Here is a 21314-nt window from a genome sequence, read left to right on the forward strand (position 1 = left end):
TTCAGAGTTGACATGCCTTATCAGGGTTAACACGCCTTATCAGAGTAGCATAGAAAGCGCTACGAAACTATGTCTGCTAACTGAGCTCTTGCGGGTCCAATCACTTTAAAGGACATTATCTCCGCACTTTGATTGGTCCAATAGGCTGCCTGTCAAGTTTCGTGTCAAATGACATGCAGCCTATTGGGCCAATCAAAGTGCAGGGATAATGTCCTTTAAAGTGATTGGACCTGCAGGGGCTCAGGGCAGGATGAGTGGAGCTCTTGTTATTGCAAATTAGCAGGCATGAGTTTTTAGCGCTTGCTATGCTACTCTGATAAGATGTGTTAACTCTAAGGTGTGTTAAAGAGAGTCTGAAGCGAGAATAAATTTCGCATCAGACCTCATAGATAGCAGGGGCATGTGTGCCCCTGCTAAAACGCCGCTATCCCGTGGCTTAACGGGGGTCCCTTCACCCCCAAATCTCCTCCGTACAGCGGGGAAGCGCTTCCGCATTGGGGCAGGGCTAACCGCTGCAGCCCTGCCCCACACGCGTCTGTCAGACGCGTATCTCCGCCTCTCCCCCGCCCCTCTCAGTCTTCCTTCACTGAGAGTGGCGGGGGAGAGGCGGCGATGCGCCGCTGATAGACGCGACTAGAGGCAGGGCTGCAGCCGTTAGCCCTGCCTCCAGGAAGAGATTTTTCACGACCAACTTTGCGACCAAGTCTTGCGGGGGTGGGTTTGGGGGTAAAGGGACCCCCGTTTAGCCGCGGGATAGCGGCGGTTTAGCAGGGGCACACATGCCCCTGCTAACTATGAGCTCTGAACCGAGATTTATTCTCGCTTCAGAGTCTCTTTAACTCTGATGAGGCATGTTATTTGTTATAGTGAGTCAACCCCAATGTCTGTTATCTGTTCCACATACTGCACTGTCTTTATTGGAGTTTGTATGCTTCCTTTTACATCCCCAGAACATACAGAATAAATTGGTTCCCTCAAAACTGACCTTACAATAAGGACGTCCGACTACAGCAGGGATTGTAGTGTTAGTTCTGCTAAGGGACGGTCAGTAACATGACTATGTAGTTTGTAAAGCACTCCCAAAGATGTCAGGTCTGTAGAAGTAGACCGTAAAAAAAATGAATGCATAAAGATTAGATAACACACCTGCTGGGACAGCATTTTCTCTTTGTATCTTCCATCTTCTGTGTTGCTTTTATGTGCTGTGATAGAAGCATGCTTAGCGCTGCGTGTGCAGTGAACACTAATTATATGCTATGAGTCAGTAGATACTGGATTTTCATTCCTTTATGCATAGAGATCATTCTTCTATGTGCAGAGATCCTAATTTCTAGCTGTGTTTGCTGTCAGCTTGTTCTTTCAGTATAACATTAGCAGCTCAGGATGGGGTTAGTTGGAGCAGTGTATGCTATCTGTATGCCTGGCACACACCATGCAATATCCCATCAGATAGATGGGTCGAATCGATTGTTTCTGACAGGTCCGATCTGACTTCCAATTATTTTTCTGATAAATTTTGCAAAGAAGTGATTGGAAAATTGATCAGAAAAGCAATCGGAAGTTAGATTGGACCTATCAAAAATAATCAGTCTTGAGTGCGACTTGGGTCCATGTATTTAGTAATTGATGTTTTGCTGTTTGGGAATTCATTATTTTTTTTCTTGTTTGGAGGCTCTTGCTTGCTGACTGGCCATCGTCTCAGGCAAGCGCCAGTCAGCGGCAAGCATTGCTTTTTCTTTTCTTTTTATCTTTTGTAATACATCTCCCCTGCCTGTTTGAACTCCATGGTGAGGGGGACTAGCCCATGTCTCTTGTTTTGTTGTTTTTGTATGTTATCAGATTGGACGTCTATGGATAAGTCTGAATAGGCGGCAATTGACACTTCCAGGTTTTTACGCGGTTTACGTGTATACATTGTTTTGACGCATGCATATTTTTTTTGTCCTGTTTACGCGTACGTCATGCGTCTGACATTTTTGACTGTGGGCTGTTCCTCTCGCCATTGGCCAGAGTTTTGGCTGCTACTGCATATGGTATTGGAGCATCTGAGCAGGTGCAGTTCCCCATCAGGTCCTCTTTGCAAGGGGGAGGGTTTTGGAGACAGACCATAACGGGATTGGTCGGCAGCAGTGCGCCCTGGTCATTTTTGATTGGCTCCCTTGTGGAGCTACCACTATTTAAAGAGACTCAGAGATGAGTCTCACCACAGTTTTTCACTTACCCGGGGCTTCCTCCAGCCCCGTAAGCATGGATATGTCCCTCGCTGTCCTCCTTCGATCTCCCGTTCAGCCGCAGTAAGCCCTGGTAATCGGCTCAGTGACGTCAGAGGTGGGCCTTCTGTGCAAGTGCAGACCTTCTGTGCAAGTGCAGAAGGCTCTGGCTGATGTCACTCAGACTGAGTCCAACTCAGCCAGTGGTTGACTATGGGAGAACGGTGGTGCTCTGGAGGACTGGAGGAAGCCCCGGGTAAGTAAAAAACTGCACTCAAACTCATCTCTGAGTCTCTAAAGGACCTCTGTCGCGAAAATCGTAAAATTTAAAATACATGTAAACATATACAAATAAGAAGTACGTTTCTTCCAGAGTAAAATGAGCCATAAATTACTTTTCTCCTATGTTGCTGTCACTTATAGTAGGTAGTAGTAGTAGACATTACCGACAGATTTTGGACTGGCCCATCTTCTCATAGGAGGTTCTTAGGTTTTCTTTATTTTTAAAAGCACTTAGTGAACAGCAGTTTCTCCGTCCAACTGCTAAACAAGTGTGCAGCGAGCAGGGAGGCTGTCCAGCACCTTTGTATAAATCTTTTTCAGGGACTGTCTTTATAAAGAATAAAGGCCATGCTGAGAATCCCCCATGAAGAGCTGGACTAACCCAAGACCTGTCGGTTCTGTCAAATTTCTACCACTAACTGTAAGTGACAGCAACATAGGAGAAAAGTCATTTATGGCTCATTTTACTCTGGAAGAAATGTACTTCTTATTTGTATGTGTTTTAAATTTGAAGATTTTGCTTTGAATGTTTGTATTGAGAGGGCATGTTGACTTGATAAAGAGAGGAGCTCCTCCCGAAACGTTGTCACTATTTGCCCTATTGGCTGTATCTTATTTGATGCTTTAAATAAAAGAGCCTGAACTACTGAAGATGGTGCTGGGTCCCTTGTCTTCCCATCCTTGCTGCTGTTCCTGGGGACAGAGGGACAATGACCATAGCACGTCACACTTGGATGGTTGGGGGCTGCCTAATACTTGTCTGCTACCTCAATTGAAATGCAGGAAAAAGGCAACTACGGTTGCCTTTTAGAAAATTTGAAACGTGTTCATTATGAATGCATTCCCACAATTCCAATTGTACCTTATACTGTACTTGCATTTGGAAAATTGCAAGACTTTTTAAAAACAAGCCGGTGTGAAATGTCCCTAGCCCAAGGTCTCCTTACTTAAAAGGTGCTGGCTTACTGAACAGGAAGAGAAGAGATTCAAACCCAGGTCTCCTGTGTCAGAGCCCTTAAAGTGAACCAGAGATGAAAATAAACTAATGAGATAAACAATTGGATCTGTCTTTCTACTCCTAAGTAAGACTCTTTTAGATAGTGCAAGGTTTTATTTTACCGTGTTTCCCCGTAAATAAGACACTGTCTTATATTAATTTTTGCTCCAAAAGATGTTAGGGCTGATTTTCAAGGAATGTCTTATTTTTGGGGGAAACACTGGTAGTTTTCCTATACAGAATGTATATACTGCATGCCATGCTGAAACACAAGCAGCATGCACAGAGCTTGTGGTTTCCAGATATTAGCTCTCACTTACAAGAAATTGATTCTGCTGATCATGTGGGTAAGAGTCTATTTCTTGCAGGCAGAGGACTTTGTCAGGCTCCTCAGAACAATGATAGGTTAAGCTGTGTGTCCTGGGAAGAGGTGAAGTGCTGCTGATGCTTATCACGACAGATCAGGAGGGCTGGCTCCAACAAAAACACAAATTGCCTGACACATATAGAGGACTGTAGAACTCACATTATACTGCTGCTCTCCTGTATCCAGGCTTTGTATTGAGCCTGACTTGCTGGTGTCACGTGAGCTGCTCCTAGGGCATACATTTGGGGGATGTCTTATATTTCAAGCATGCTAGGAATTCCTGCTAGAGCTTATTCTCGGGGGATGTCTTACTTTAGGGGAAACTCGGTATATATAAACATTTACAAAGCAGATTTAATGTTTCATATTCTCTGCTCAATTACAGTGTCTCAAGAGTCCCAGGGTGAAAATACATGAACTAATAACCTTTTTTATCTTTTCCTCTCACAGTAAAAAGCCCAGGTATCTACTTAGGAAAGTGTTTTATAGCTGTAATTTGTTATCAGTGAGCCGACTGGGTCCTGACTGGAGAAAAACTGTCAGTTTCATAGCTAATTATAAACTTTTTTCAGGCAGGAAAAAAGAAAAGGAGCACAGCATAAGTGTCTGTATGCTTGCCACTGTATATATACACATGTGTATCTCATCATGTCACATGTTATCTCTGGTACACTTTAACCAGTACACTTTCAAGCTTAAATCAGTGTATTCTCTCTTCATTTGCCTGCATCATCTTCTACTATTTTCAGGCTGCTGTAGTTCACAGAACTAAGCAGAAAACCCTCCTTCACACCTGACCCAGCAGAGGCTCCCCCTGTATTCTCTGCACTGTTTCCTTTACTGTCAGCTGACCTGTTCCCTGATTTTTCACATCATTAAATGACAAAGGATTGTCACCACAGGAAACTCCAGCTAAAATCTGCCCACGCATTCCCAGGATTCCTCACTGCTAGGGCCTCTTATGGAAACATACAAAAATACAAAATACAATACAAATTACAAAAACAGCAGCATGTAGGAGGATACACAGAGTCTACAAATGTACTTACCGGTAAACAGTATTAAAAATAGTAATCCCGAAATAACAGCAGCTTAGGCCCCGTTCACAATTGCGTTTTGCCATGCAAACGGACTGGATCCTGATCGGATCTTGATCGGATCAGGACCTGATCCGGATCGGAACCGTACAGTTCCGATCTGGATCCGATCCGGTCCCTTTGCATCAGGCATGCATCAGGCTGCCATCCGGATCCGTGGTTAAAAAATAGCGAAATTTAAATAAAAAAATGTTGGGGTCAGCAGAAGGTGCACCTGTAGAATCAGGTTCCTCCGCTGTAGGCCTCACCTCCACCTCCGACATTCTGCCAAACAGCTCCAGCACGTCTGTCACTGCTGCTCCACTCCAGACATGCTTGGCCCATGTGTCCCTATCTGAAATGGCCGCTTGGATACGCATAGGAAGTGGGGTAGAACATCAGGTGTTTGTAGGCAGTGTGTTCTGTGCCTTCCGTTTCCCATTGGTTTCTGTGTTCCTGATGGTGCAGTCAGGCTCCAGTCCGGCTCCGGGCCGGGTGCGTGGGCCGGAGAGCCGAACCCGAAAAATAGCGCATGTCGGCTCCGTACTGTACGGAACGGACACGTGTGAACGTCCGCATAGCCTTTGCATTGCTATGCGGAACGTACGTTCCGTTTGGTACAGTATACGGTCCGGATCCGGCCCGGCGAATCCGGACAGGGAACGCTAATGTGAACTGGGCGTTACTCTCATCTGCTCCATCGACCTCTTGTCAGTCTCGCATCCAGGATCTATTTCTCCACTTCTCTGGAACTCCCTCCTACAACCTGTAGGGTACTCGCCTACTCTTGCTGTCTAAGCTAGGTAGGTACACGCCATGCAATTTTCCACCAGGTCGACGGGTCAAATCGATAATTTTTCCCGGCATGTCCGATCAGCTCCCGACCGATAAGGGGATTGACTTTCCGTTCACTACTGCACACTAATCAATCCCGGTATCAATCAGGAGCTAATCAAAGATGTTGGAAATTACAGATTCAGCCCCTCCTTCGTTATTCGAGCTGATCGATGGTGAAAATAAACTGATGAGATAAACCATTGTATTTATTTTCCTACTCCTAAAAATGCTTTTATACACATCCCTTGGTTTTATTTTATATTTACACATTTACAAAGTAGATTGAATGTTTTGTTGTGTCTGCTCAGTGGCAGTATATTAAGTGTCCACGAGTGAAAATACATGAACTATTGACCTTTTCTATCTCTCCCTGCACTCAGAAGTTTAACTCTGCCAGGAAAAATGTTATGCCAGTAATCTGCTTATCAGTATAATTCAAAAAGATCCGCACCATCAACGAAGATACTTTAATTGTTACTCAGTTAAAAACAATAAAATCCATATGTGGGTATGTTCACAGATGATGACGCACAGGCGTTTCGGGCCATATTAGGTCCTTTCATCAGTGTGGGCAGGTCATGATTTGAGAAAGGACCTAATATGGCCCGAAACGCCTGTGCGTCATCATCTGTGAACATACCCACATATGGATTTTATTGTTTTTAACTGAGTAACAATTAAAGTATCTTCGTTGATGGTGCGGATCTTTTTGAATTATACTGCATTGAACTTGTGACTCCAGAGGAGATTTCAGCACATCACCTTGCAACCATTGGTGCAGTAGCTCTCACCGTAATAAGTAATCTGCTTATCAGTGATGTTTACTATATTCCCAACAAGACAGAAGCTGTCACTTCCATGCCCAAAAGTTAACTCTTTAAGGCAGCAAAATAAAACAAGTAAAACAGCCTGGTTATTAATATGTTTTGCCCTCTAATTACGCCTGTTTATCTCATCATGTCACATGTCGCCTCAGGTACACTTAAAGGGGCACTATGGTGAAAAATTTTAGAATTTAAAAGATGTGCATACATACAAATAAGTAGTACGTTTTTTGCAAAGTAAAATGAGCCATAAATTACTTTTCTCTCATGTTGCTGTCACTTACAGTAGGCAGTAGAAATCTGACAGAAGCGACAGGTTTTGGGCTAGTCCATCTCTTTATAAGGGATTCTCAGCAAGGCTTTTATTCTTTATAAAGATATTCCCTAAAAAGGATTTAAACCATGATGCTGGCCAGCCTCCCTGCTCGCTGCACAATTTTTTGGCAGTTGGACAGAGCAACTGCCATTCACTAAGTGTTTTTGAAAATCAATAAATCCCTGAGAATCCCCCATGAAGAGATGGACTAGTCCAAAACCTGTCACTTCTGTCAGATTTCTACTACCTACTGTAAGTGACGGCAACATAGGAGAAAAGTAATTTATGGCTCATTTTACTCTGTATAAAACACACTTCTTTTTTGTTTGTTTGCACATATTTTAAATTTTACAATTTTCCGCCATAGTACCCCCTTTAAAGTGAACCTAAAGCCAAACAAAAAAAAAATGAGATGAACTCACCTGGGGCTTCCCTCAGCCCCCTGCAGCCGATCGGTGCCCTTGCAGCTCCGCTCCGATGCCTCTGCACCCGTCAGCGAACACTTCCGGTTTGGCCGTCACCGGCCAACAGGCATGGGAACGCGAGTGATTGTTTGCGTTCCCAGCCTGTATATCGCCCCCTATGCTGCTATTGCGGCCAGGAGGAGGAAGTGTTCGCTGGCGGGTGCAGAGGCATCGGAGCGGAGCTGCGAGGGCACCGATCGGCTGCAGGGGGCTGAGGGAAGCCCCAGGTGAGTTCATCATTTTTTTTTTTTTTTGGCTTTAGGTTCACTTTAAAGAATTTGACTTTTGGGCCATGAAGATTATGACTAACCAAACAGCTGTGACTATTTCCAAACCTCTAAACAGCTTTTATATTCCAAACCGTTATGAAATACATGTTTGTGAAAGCTGCACTTTAAGCACACTTTATCTCATGATGAATTTTCTCTCGCTTATTTTCCAGGCCAAACAAAAAACAGCTCGTTCAGTGGCTCGTTAGACGACACAGAATGCCACCAATCTAAAGATAACCTGTCTAATGGAAACAGTCACATCCCACCCAAGCCTGGACGGAACATCCCCCGGAGACACACAGTAGGCGGGCCCCGCAGCTCTAAGGAAATCCTGGGAATGCAGACCTCCGATATGGACAGGAAGAGGGAAGCCTTTCTGGAGCACCTGAAGTATAAGTACCCTCATCACGCCACAGCAATAATGGGGCACCAAGAGCGCCTGAGAGATCAGGTAGGAAGCGGCATCTACCACATGCAGTGCACTGCATTATGTCGGAGACATTGGCGGAATATTGCTGCTCAGAGTCATCAATATATTAATCTCTACAAGGCTTCTAGTCTAGTGGAGGTCCATTTCAAAAGTGCCGGCAGAATGCTGTTATGAAGTGTAGAGAAAGTTGCCTCAATATATGGCTCTTTCAGTGATGAAGGTTTAATCTGAATCAGTTTATTTTACCGAGCATGACTGGTTCTGGCCGGAATTGAGTTTGGCACAATATATAGCTCAGTAGGGAAAGAGATAGATAGGGCACACAACAAAAATTACAAGCAAGCCGAACCAAAAATAATGTAAAGTAACGATCACGCAAAATCAGTGTGAGAGGCGGTGACTAAATGGACAGATCAGGTTAGTCTTACGGGCGGGCAGCTCAGCCTCAAGCCGCCGCCTTTGATTGGCCCAATAGGCTGCCTGTCAAGTTTCCTGTCAAGTGTCAGGCAGCCTATTAGGTCAATCAAAGTCAGGGGATAATGTCCTTTAAAATGATTGGACCCGCAGGGGTTCAGGGCAGGATGAGTGGAGCTCTCGTCATTGACAATTAGCAGGTGTAAGTTCGTAGGTACGCTAACTCTGATAAGGCACATTAACTCTGATAAGGCACGCTACGCATGCAGTAAGGGGAGCAAAAGGAGATAGGGAGCGTTGCAGGAGGTAACGCTCACTATTTGTTATAGTGAGTCAGCACCCTTGTCTCTTAACCTCCCTGGCGGTAAGCCCGAGCTGAGCACGGGCTATGCCGCCGGGAGGCACCGCTCAGGCCCCGCTGGGCCGATTTGCATACATTTTTTTTGTTACACGCAGCTAGCACTTTGCTAGCTGCGTGTAACCTTCGATCGCCGCTGCTACCCGCCGATCTGCCGCTATACCCGTCGCCGCAGCCGCCCCCCCCCCCCCCAGACCCCGTGCGCTGCCTGGCCAATCAGTGCCAGGCAGCGCTGTGGGGTGGATCGGATTCCCCTTTGACGTCACGACGTCGGTGACGTCATCCCGCCCCGTCGCCATGGCGACGGGGGAAGCCCTCCAAGAGATCCCGTTCTTTGAACGGGATCTCTTGATCTCCGTTCGCCGAAGGTGATCGGATGGGCTGGGGGGATGCCGCTCAGCAGCGGCTATTATGTAGCGAGACATTGTCTCGCTACATGAAGAAAAAAAAAAAATTGAAAAAAAGGTATTTGCTGCCCCCTGGCGGATTTTAACAAACCGCCAGGGAGGTTAAAGGGACACTATCGAATAACGTGTTTTTTAACCTGAGATAAGGGGCCCATACACTTGACAATTTTCTTGCCGATATACAGCAGATATCACTGTGATCGAATCTGCTGTGAATTTGTTGCGCAAACACTGACCGAACGATCGATTTCCGTCCGAAATCGATCGTTCCCGTCGATCCGTCCATGCAGAAGATTTTGCTAGATTGCCAGTGGGTCGGGAGTGCGTCAATAGCGGCATTCGAATGTCCGACCAACGCTGGCGGCAATACATTACCTCATCTGCCGGCGCGTGTCCCCGCTGTCACCGCTGCTCCTTCTCCGCTGGGCCCCGGCTGGCTTCACTTCTTCCTGTCCAGACAGGAAGTTTAAACAGTAGAGCACCCTCTACTGTTTAAACTTCCCCGGACAGGGAATAAAGTGAAGCTGTAGCCCAGAGCGGAGAAGTAGACCGCAAAGACCGGGGGACTTGCGCGTGTCTGGATTAGGCAATGTATGCGGGGGGGTGGGGGGGATGCATTACAGATGGTAAATCGATTCACAGTCTGTTTGCGGTAAAGGCAGCCATACGATCCCTCTCTGATCAAATTCGATCAGAGAGGGATCTATCTGTTGGCCGATCTATCTATCTGTTGGCCGATTCCTTTCACTCTGAACTGACAATGGGAGAGTTAATGAGGGGAGGGGAGTTTCCCTCACAGTGTAGTTAACTCTGTGTAACTGTGTGTGAGAAAGCTCTCAGAAGAAGCTGCATGTTTCTGAGCTGTCTGCAAGGGAGTAGAGGATATGTATCTTGTTTTAAACCTGTAATTGTCTGTGACAGCACAGCTTTTCATATATTTTTTGGCTTTCAGGGAAAAATACTCCGTAGTCTGATATGCAATAAACAACACTGGCTGTGCATTGAAACAGACACACCTTTGCAAATTATTTGTCCCAATAGAGCTAAACCCTACACACAATTAAAGCTTTTGCCTCTGATATTTAACATGAAAAATAGGAAAATGTTTACACAGCTACTTAGACATTATTTGTACATTGTCATTTTTTAACACTTGGGTATTGATAGTATTCCTTTAACTGCACCTCAGAGGAGCTCAAAATTGAATCCCTACTATGGTCATATGTCTATATGTATCGTGTAGTGTATGTGTCTTAAGCTGAGTACACACGTACGATAACGATCGTTCGAAAACGAACGATAACGACAATCGGACCGATAATCGTGCGTTCCAAATTTTCCAACGATCGTTTTTTTGGACGATAACGACCATTATCGTTCAATCCGACCGATCCAACCCCGCGGATTTTTTCGAAAGATAATCGTTCAATCGTTGCAGTGTGTACAAAGATCGTCCGATAATGATTATCTGTGGAGTAGTACGCACGTTCTTATTGCCTGTCATAACGTCACTTCCGTTTGCGCACGCATTTTTTTATCGTTCGTCGTTCAGTACTTTATACTTATATCGTTCATGTGTGTACACAATCGTTCATTAAGAACGATCTTTTCGGTCTAATTTGAATATCGTGTAAACGTCACGAATCGTTCGTAACGAACGATCTTTATCGGACGTGTATACGAACCTTTAGTCTAGGGCCAATTAACTTATCTGTATATTTTTGGGATGTGGGAGGAAAATAGATATAAAGCACCCTTGATTTGATAAGGTAAAGAGCTGTATTCAAAGGGTAGCTTGGAACAACCAATCAGAAATGATCTCTCAGCGGTGAAATCTGATTGCACGCCTACGCACATATTTTCCATTGTCCTCAAAATTTGCAGCGTGTAAAAGAGAGAAAGTACACAGTTCATAACAAATTGCCTGGTGGCGGAAATGGATTTTGTTAACCATTAACCCCGTGTCTAGTCATGTGTGGGGACCTCTGTCTTGTGGAAGGGGTGACAGATGAATGGGAGAGCTTATCTAAACATGCCATCAGTGACCCCCTTTCATTTTATAGAGTCTTTGGAAATACAATGTTTAGGTGATGTCAGGTTTTCTTTTGTGTTTGTCTACGCCTTGTCCTAATGCTATGTCAGGATTTGGGGCATGCATGGTATATGCTGGCGGGCGATTATTAGCTTTGTTATTGAAACGTTGTGTTGGAGAGAGATTTAAGGAATGGTGTCACATTTATAGAATATACAGGCAGATGTTTAACCACTTACTGACAAGCAGCCACATTAAACCGTGAACGGCTCCAGTACGTTTGAATGCGTCGCTCGCTCCCGCCGCCGCTGTGCACATGTGCGCGCCTCCCCCGTCACCGTAAATAGTTGCCTTATGCTTAGGGTATATTAATATTACTTTACTACATAGGAACTTGTAATTATGGATCGGACAAAAAAAAAAAGACAGAAAAATTACACCTGCTATATATTTCCCAATACTATATTGTCGCCATACATTGTCATAGGGACATCATTACAGGGGTGCCCATTAGGTAGATCGCGATCTACCAGTAGTTCGCGAAGGACTTCATGGTAGATCCTGATCGCACTACATTTTCTATTCTGCATATACAATTGTACTCCTAAAATTGTACGTAGGTAGATCATTTTGACTCGCTAATTTTTTAAAGTAGCTCACAAGCCAAAAAAGTGTGAGCACCTCAAATTTAAACGGTCTAATAATTGGGACAAATGGGCAAATACAATTTTTTGTGGGTTTTATCCACAGGAGAATGTTTTATTTTAAAACTATAATGGCCAAAACCTGAGAAATAATGATTTTTTTTCCATTTTTTTTTTATTTTTCCCGTTAGAATTCTTAGCAAAATGTACTACCACAGAAAGCCTAATTGGTGGCAAAAAACAAGGTATAGATCATTTTGTTGCGACGAGTAGTAATAAAGTTATTGGTGAATAAAAGGGCGGAAAACTGACAGGTGAAAATTGCTCTTGTCTGTTAGGGTAAAAACCGCTATGGGGTGAAGCGGTTAAACGCGTCCACTTCAAACCTAGAGCATGAGTTTAAATACTAATAACTTCTCTTTTACACATTTTGACAAATTATGCTTTCTAATCTACGGTAAAATTAAATTATTAGTGTATTCCTTCCACAGATATTTCTGGGAAAAAAGACCCCAAAATGGTCTTTTTATTTTCTTGCATAAAAATAATAAAAATAAAGGATTCAAGGCAACAGGACATAGATCACAATAATGATTCGTTGAACAGATCCTATGCTACTAATGGGATCCGTTCACACTTGTCAGTCTGCAACACATCTGTTGTAACCGCAACACAAAAATCCGACCTCCAAATATTAGTAAGCTAAATTACCGATATTTTTTAGGTAGCGGCCCCACTCAACAACGTCCAGCTTATGTGTTTGATGGCGCAATATGCCCTCCCTCCACAGTCCCTGCTCCCCCAACTCCGGCAGTGGCTCCTCCTCCAGAAGTTACACCTCTGTTGCCATCATTACTTCCATTATATTGAGTCAAAGTTAAAGCACTGAGTTTTTCTCAATAAAAGTGGAGTTCCCCTTTACATTTTGTAAAGTAGGGGCCCATTGATTAATTTTCTTTTTTTTTAAAATCTGGATCTGAAGTCTAGAGCTCTACTTTATGGTAAAAATTAAAGTAAAATAAAAAGCATCTCATTAAGCAGTTGTATGATTCCTGGCTGGTGCGTCCCGTGTGATGCCTATGGCTAGCTTCGGGCTGGAGTACTATATGGAGGCCGTACATGACAAATAAATCGATCATTTCTTCCTGCAGGGCAGTTTCACGCTTGGCAGCACTAAGGTCCTTATAGTTATTAACACTGGAGATGTCCCCGCAGATTCCAGGCATGATCCCGCTCTATTTATAGCAGTGTCGGACAGCCCTGACGGTGACACTGGCAGAGGAAGTCTGGCTGAAATCCTGCCCAGGCCCCCTGTGACCCCCCTGGAGCAGACAGTTATGTGGCACCCGGTCACCTCCCGCAACATCTGTACACTCTGCTGCTGCCGGGACTGCTGGACCTGACAGTGCGTCTCCACTGGCAGAACTCTGCGTAACCCGCCCCTCCTATCCGCTCTCTCTTCCTCCAAAACAGTTATTCCCCAGGCTCTGAGAAAACAAATCCGTGCACAAGTTATTATGGTAATTGTTATCATACAGTATTTACCAGTAAACCCACCGATTCTCAAAAGAAATGGAGGAGCCAAACAGCTTGGGGTGACCCAAAACACTAGGAAAGTATAGGGGACTAAAAGAGACTGAAAAGCCCTCCTACTAAAAATCATGCTTGGTGTGATTTTCCTTCTTAAAGAGAACCCGAGGTGTGTTTAAAGAATGTTATCTGCATACAGAGGCTGGATCTGCCTATACAGCCCTGCCTCTGTTGCTATCCCAAACCCCATTAAGGTCCCCCTGCACTCTGCAATCCCTCATAAATCACAGCCGTGCTGTGAGGCTGTGTTTACATCTGTAGTGTCAGTCTCAGCTGCTCCCCCGCCTCCTGCATAGCTCCGGTCCCTGCCCCCGTCCCTTCCCTCCAATCAGCAGGGAGGGAAGGGATGCAGGTGGGGACTGGAGTTCTGCAGGAGGCGGGGGGAGCAGCAGACTGACACTATAGAGATAAACACAGCCAGCTCTGACAAGCTGTTTGTCAGCAGCGTGGCTGTGATTTATGAGGGATTGCAGAGTGCAGGGGGACCTTAGGGGGGTTTGGGATAGCAACAGAGGCTGGGCTGTATAGGCAGATCCAGCCTCTGTATGCAGATAATATTCTTCAAACCCACCTCGGGTTCTCTTTAAAACAGAAGGTATTTGCTTTAAGTAAACATCAGTGGTTACCCACAATGCAGCACTACTGAATATGCAAGATAATTTGTATATTCAGTTGTGGTGCATTGTGGGTAACTACAGATGGTCATTTAAAGCTGAATTATCGCAAATATTTTCTGTCTTAAGAAAGCAAATTTCATCAAAAGAAATGCAAATGATATACCACTGCCTAAAACACCACAACCGGTGCCTACAATGCAAGCGCCAACGCCGCTGAAAGCCATATACTCCTGCATGCAAACGCTACAACCATTGTGTGCCACCACCACCCAAAGCCTAATACTAAACGATGCCTCTGCGTGCGCACACCACAGCTGTCACCTACAACGCAAAGCTGAATGCCACCCAAAGCTTGATGCTGCCACCCAAAAGCCTGCGTGCGCACACCGCAACCCCAGCACTGCTTCCATGCAGCCAGACATGGAGCAGCCCAGAGACTCCTACTGCCCCTGTGCACATGAGATGCACCCTCCCGTCTGCCCCCCACTCTATGCGCTCTTTACTCCCTGCAGCATCCAGTCTCCACTCACTTGAGCCTCACACCCCACTTCCTGCTTTCCCTGTACATGTGTCTCAAACACCCACTGCCAGACTTTCCTCCCCGTTAGTGGCTATGCCTCCCACTCTGCTATCCCCACTGGCTGGGACATGCGTCACTAACAACTGCTACTCAAGCACAGAGACACAAATAAGCCACCGCCCACAACAACACACACAACCACCGCACTAAGCAGCCACCCACAATAAGCCGCCTCCCCACAATGCCTCCCGCAACAAACCATGGGACACGAACAATTGGTTCTAACTGTCATGGTAATTTGCACAATAGTCAGTAATCATCTGAACGATCGCTCGTTCAGTGATCCGTCACGAGAATTGACATTTTTGCATAATTACAACCATCATAATAAAACAGCCCACCCACAGCCCAGTCCTTCCCTACCCCATGGTTTAGTGCACCCCGGTACCAGGAAGAGAGGCCACCATGTTGCAGGCAAACGCTGCATTGCTAAATCAATCATCACACATAGTCAAGTCTTGTACAACTCAATAATGCCGCCATCCAGATACCGGTAAAACCTCATGCTGAGAAACTGTCCAGCACATTATGTGTATCAGTATACTCAATGCATCGGTACCATATTTTATCAAGTTTAGTGGGACATTTGCGGTTAAAGGTGGCCACTAATGATCCAATTTCTAGCGACAAATTGTTTGAGTGATCAGATAATTCTGATCTGAAGTGAACTCGTTCACTGCACCATCAACGAACCAATGTTTGCTGCCTATCTATCACAACCAACAAGAGAATCCAAATTTTGGTTTGATGAAAATCCAGTTTTTATAATCGTTCGTAATTGATTGTGCCCATCAATGGAGATTATTTACAACCAAACCAATCAGAATTTCTGATCGCTCTATCGATTTTTTTTTACTAGAAATTCACCCATTAGTGGCCACCTTTTAGATAGGTAAGCTTGTACCACAACATGGCTTTGTTTAATCTCCTCGACCAGGAACTGTAGTGTCGACACCCCACTTATGAAAGGTCTCCCATAGAAGCTCATGATTTTTCTCAGGACAATGCCATGAGAAGAGGGTGGAGTCAGTGTACAGTCCCAGAAGAAGTGTTGTGGCACCACTATCCGCTTCCGTATCACCCCTGTCATGATACGTGCATATTTGGTCCAGTAATCCACAAGAACTGGGCAGTTCCACGTCATCTGAAAGAAGTCACTCGTTGCTTCCTTACACTTGGGCCTATCAGGGAAATGGGTATGGACCTTTACAGTCTAACTCGTGTCACAAATGAAGGAAAGCTCAGATGGTATGTAAAGCAGTAAGCCTGTGAGGTAAGCAGGATGCCATTTAGGGCCGGATTTCGGGAAAGGCCACAAAAGCCCGGGCCTTGGGCAGCTGCTGGCCCAGGGGCAGCTAAACATAGAAGAGGGGTTACAACGTATGGAAAAGGAGATGGCGAATGGAGAGGGGAGTCTTCACACAGGAAGCAAGACATGGAATAGGTGTTTTTTCCCAAGGGAGGTAGAGTGGCTGCTGTACAAGGATATTACTTGTGGAAGAGGAAGCTGCATATTGAATGGGATAGATAAGGACGGGGAGCCAAAAGAAAGTTGGCCTAGGGGCGAAAAAAGTATAAACCCGGCCTTGATACCATTACAGATACAGGGATGTCTGTCAGTGATGTGGAGTCAGAGTTGGATAAACCAAACCCTTATTTATCAGAAGGATGACTATATTTAGCAATGGTCTTTTTCTCTTACACTCGGGTGATTTATGTCTCTTGCAGTGAAAGCATGCGCTGAACGCCTGAGATAGGTCAACTTTGCTGACAGATAAACAATTTAAGATATTTTCGGTATTCCGGCTCTTTCACATAGTTTGGTAATAGCAGCTGACTTTACTGACCAGGAACGAGGAAACAAGCAGAGAAGGAAGGAGCTGTGCATGGAAGAAAGCAATCGGCCACACAAAAGAAGAAATGTTTCCTATACACTTAAAACAACTGCTTTCTGATAAGCTCACGTCATTTTACAAGGGTGGTATGGACAAGTACCAAGTGGAATGTGTAAAGTGGCATAAGGACCAGGACCTGAAGTGCTGAGGTTCCCTGGAATAGAGCGCTATTTGACCAGTCTGGCAGTGGACGCACTGCTTTTGGTGAGTGCGTTTCCTGTTGGATGTTTCTGGTGGTGGAACTAAGAAGAACATATATCAAAAGAATTTTTAACTTGAGTGACTTGGAATCCAATGGACTAATGTGTGGATAATGTGCGCTTAACTGTAAACGTACGCTAGAATGCTACTCCTGGACTTCAGCTCGGCCTTTAATACCATCTGCCCACGCATTCTACAACGGGAACTAGCTGCACTTGAAGTCCATCCAAGTCTACAACTTTGGATCACGGACTTTCTCACCAACCGGTCTCAAGTTGTCAGACTGGGCAACATCCACTCTCGAGCTGCGACCACGAACACAGGTGCTCCTCAAGGCTGCGTCCTGTCACCACTGCTGTTCTCCCTCTGTACGAACAATTGCAGATCTGAGGCAGACTCTGTCAAGGTCATCAAGTTCGCAGATGACACCACCATCATTGGCCTTGTCACCAAGGGTAACGTCCAGGAGTACCGTGAGCAGGTGGAGAGAATTTGCAACTGGAGCAAGGAGAACAAGCTGGTGCTTAACACTGCTAAAACCGTTGAACTAATCATTGACTTCAGGAAGTCTGCTCCCACCCCACCTCCAATTTATATTGAGGGCTCTGAGGTAGCCAGGGTGCCCTGTGCCCGGCTCCTGGGTACTACCATCTCCAGTGATCTTAGCTGGAAGCCCAACATCACCGCCACCCAGCGGAAAGCCCAGCAGAGGCTCTTCTTCCTCCACCAACTGAGAAAGTTCGGAATGACTCAAGTAATTCTAACCAACTTCTACTCCGCCACCATTGAGTCGATCCTCTGCTCTTCCATCCTGGTCTGGTATGCCGGTGCCACCGCCCATGACAAGGTCAAACTACAGAGGGTCATCAGGTCAGCGGAAAGGATCATTGGGTGTCCCCTCCCTTCACTTGCCCTACTACACAACAAGAGACTGAAGTCCAGGGCACTGAGGATTGCAAATGATCCCTCACACCCAGGCCACCGTTACTTCAGTCTGCTGCAATTGGGCCGGAGGCTACAGGCCATTTCCACAAAGACCGCAAGACACAGGAACTCTTTCTTCCCCTCGGCGATCAATCTCCTAAATTCTCTTCACATACTACCGACAAATCAAGCCTCAACGAGCCGCTGACCGTACCTACCAGCCCAAAAGACTAACTGCCAGTCATCTCAGGGACACACTGGGGACTGGGATGTATATTGTAATGTAATGTTAACTGATGTCGCTGCTATATATCCATTTCGTTTTTCTATCTGTCTTCCTCCTGAGCTCATGTATTGTGCCAAAAACAATTCCGGGCATGACCCAGTCATGCTTGGCGAAATAAAATGATTCTGATTCTGAAGTTCATACATACTTTATATATGCACGTAACAGAACTAGATGTTGTTTTACTATTTAGTATTTATATAGCTCCAACATCTTCCGTAGCGCTGTACAGAGTATATTGTCTTGTCACTTTCCCCCCATACCTCAGAGGGGCTCACAATCTAATCCCTACCATAGTCATAAAGTATGTCTATGTGTGTATATTGTAGTGTATGTATGGTAGTCTAGGGCCAATTTTTAGGGGGAAGCCAATTAACTTATCTGTATGTTTTTTTTTGGAATGTGGGAGGAAACCAGAGTGCCCGGAGGAAACACACACGTGCATACAAACTAGCACATACGAGCTTACAAACTCGATGCAGGGGGAACCAGCGCTACAAGGCGAGTTTTCTAACCGCTATGCCACAGTGCTGCACTGTTTTAAATTAATTTAGGGCCGGTTCACACGGATGCTTGGTGGCGATTGCGATAAGCGTCCGGGACTCGTCGGCTAAACGTTCGCAATCAAGCCTTTAGCATCGCACGGTTACCGCCGATTACCGGTGCAAACACAGCGTTCCGTTCCCGATCTACCGTGTCATTGCAGGCGACCCCAGAAGCCGCATCTGCATGTCTGCAGGGACGAAAACGCTGATCGTGATGTCGGCGATCACCGCAGGAAGCCCGAACGTCATGGTGCAGAACGGAAGGCCGGAGGATGCCGCCAAGCGTCTGTGTGAACCGGCCTTTAAGCATAAGAATGTTTTTGTTTTGTTTTTTAAAAAGTTGCTGTTTTTTCCAAATAGGAAAATATCAAATACATTAATTAACAGTTTATTTCCTCCAGCAATCACAAGCTGCCTCCTCACTCTTTTATAAGCCATGATTGACTGTTAATCAGCAGCAAGGTTGGGCTTCAGCTGACAGTCCACTGCCTCCCTTTCTTGCCCATGTGACTAGTGGTGGCCGATTCTATTGTTCTCGCCGCTTCCCCGCTGCTGCATGACATCACTCATACGCTTCTCTGTTGTCCCACCACCCCCGCAATGCAATAAAGTCCAGCCCAGCGATGTCACCTAAGGGGAGTGGGTCCTGATCCTCGAAGGGCGACACCAATCACAGGTGTGTACGCATCTTCAGACTGGTTGTAAGTAAGCAGGTAAAGGTGGCCTTGCATCAGGCAATGTAAGGGCAGATCTACCATGAGACAGATCTCGCTCTGATTGAATTTGATCAGAAAGGGATCTGTTGCCTATCCATACACATCAGACCAATTTCTGATAGATTCCAGCATGAAATCTGTCATAGATCGGCCTTGTGCCACCGCCTCAACCACCTGCCTGGTGGCCCCAAACTTAGTTTAGATGTGCCCCTCCCCCCGGTGGCCGAGCGCCCTAAAATCTCACCTGTCTGCCATCGCAATTCCTGACCATCACCGCAATAGCCTGTATCACATTGCAATAGGCGTACGTGTGTTATATCGCACATCCGCTTGGAGCCACATATTACAGTGTGATGGCGAGACTGGGGTGACTGCCACATTGCACCAGGCGTACGTGTGTTATATCGGACACACGCTTGGAGCCACATATTACAGTGTGATGGCGAGACTGGGGTGACTGCCACATTGCACCAGGCGTACGTGTGTTATATCGCACACCCGTTTGGAGCCACATATTACAGTGTGATGGCGAGACTGGGGTGACTGCCACATTGCACCAGGCGTACGTGTGTTATATCGCACACACGCTTGGAGCCACATATTACAGTGTGATGGCGAGACTGGGGTGACTACCACATTGCACCAGGCGTACGTGTGTTATATCGCACACCCGCTTGGAGCCACATATTACAGTGTGATGGCGAGACTGGGGTGACTGCCACATTGCACCAGGCGTACGTGTGTTATATCGCACACACGCTTGGAGCCACATATTACAGTGTGATGGCGAGACTGGGGTGACTGCCACATTGCACCAGGCGTACGTGTGTTATATCGCACACCCGCTTGGAGCCACATATTACAGTGTGATGGCGAGACTGGGGTGACTGCCACATTGCACCAGGCGTACGTGTGTTATATCGGACACACGCTTGGAGCCACATATTACAGTGTGATGGCGAGACTGGGGTGACTGCCACATTGCACCAGGCGTACGTGTGTTATATCGCACACCCGTTTGGAGCCACATATTACAGTGTGATGGCGAGACTGGGGTGACTGCCACATTGCACCAGGCGTACGTGTGTTATATCGCACACACGCTTGGAGCCACATATTACAGTGTGATGGCGAGACTGGGGTGACTACCACATTGCACCAGGCGTACGTGTGTTATATCGCACACCCGCTTGGAGCCACATATTACAGTGTGATGGCGAGACTGGGGTGACTGCCACATTGCACCAGGCGTACGTGTGTTATATCGCACACCCGCTTGGAGCCACATATTACAGTGTGATGGCGAGACTGGGGTGACTGCCAGAAATCGCATTGGTGGACAGGTGAGATTTTAAAACTGTACACAGGAAGACATTTTACCCTTTAGGGCAGTGTTTCTCAACATTTTATTGGTATGTACCCCCTTTAAAACCCGTGTACTCACCAAGTACCCCCTAGCATAGTAACCATTATGACAAGTACCCCTTAACAAATCTATATTGAATCGTAGCGCATAATAATGGTTCTAAACAATAATAATTTTCTAAATATAATTTTCTAAAATTCTAAATTGGTTATTCTTGGTTAAGTGTAACAAGCCAGAGTACCCCCTGGAACCATCAGAAGTACCCCCTGGGGTACGCGTACCGCATGTTGAAAACCTAGGCTTTAGGGTATAGGCCAGCAGTACGTCAGTTGCTGCGATATCCAACTATGTTGCCGCCGCGTACTCGATAGCGCACTTGAGATTATTCAGCATGTCTTATCCATTGGATCGACCGATTTTGGCCTGAAATCGATTGAAGCATCAATCAGTTGGACGTTACTGCACCGATTTTCTTCTGATTCTCTAAAATGTAATGATTAAATCGGAAGGTCAATGGTCCGGCAAGACCACCTGATGTATGGTCAGCTTAAAGCAAACCTGAACTCAGAACTTCCTGTCTGCTCTAAAAGATACGCAACAGCATAAAAACCTTTAAAGAAAAACATTTCTTTGTTACAGCTGATACAAATCCTGCAATACATCT

General features: G+C 45.7%; 1 protein-coding gene across 14 annotated transcripts in view; it reads left to right on the forward strand.

Annotated features, from left to right (window-relative positions):
* Nucleotides 1-21314, forward strand: part of KIAA1217 (KIAA1217 ortholog) — a 798974-nt gene that overhangs the window by 321825 nt on the left and 455835 nt on the right. For all 14 annotated transcript variants that reach the window (XM_068235624.1, XM_068235630.1, XM_068235626.1 and 11 more), the window contains exon 2: nucleotides 7816-8096. In XM_068235624.1, the coding sequence (XP_068091725.1) occupies nucleotides 7816-8096 (281 nt within the window). The remainder of the gene's footprint in view (nucleotides 1-7815; nucleotides 8097-21314) is intronic.

The sequence above is a fragment of the Hyperolius riggenbachi genome, chromosome 5 (assembly GCF_040937935.1).
Source record: "Hyperolius riggenbachi isolate aHypRig1 chromosome 5, aHypRig1.pri, whole genome shotgun sequence".
In the NCBI taxonomy this organism is placed as follows: domain Eukaryota; kingdom Metazoa; phylum Chordata; class Amphibia; order Anura; family Hyperoliidae; genus Hyperolius; species Hyperolius riggenbachi.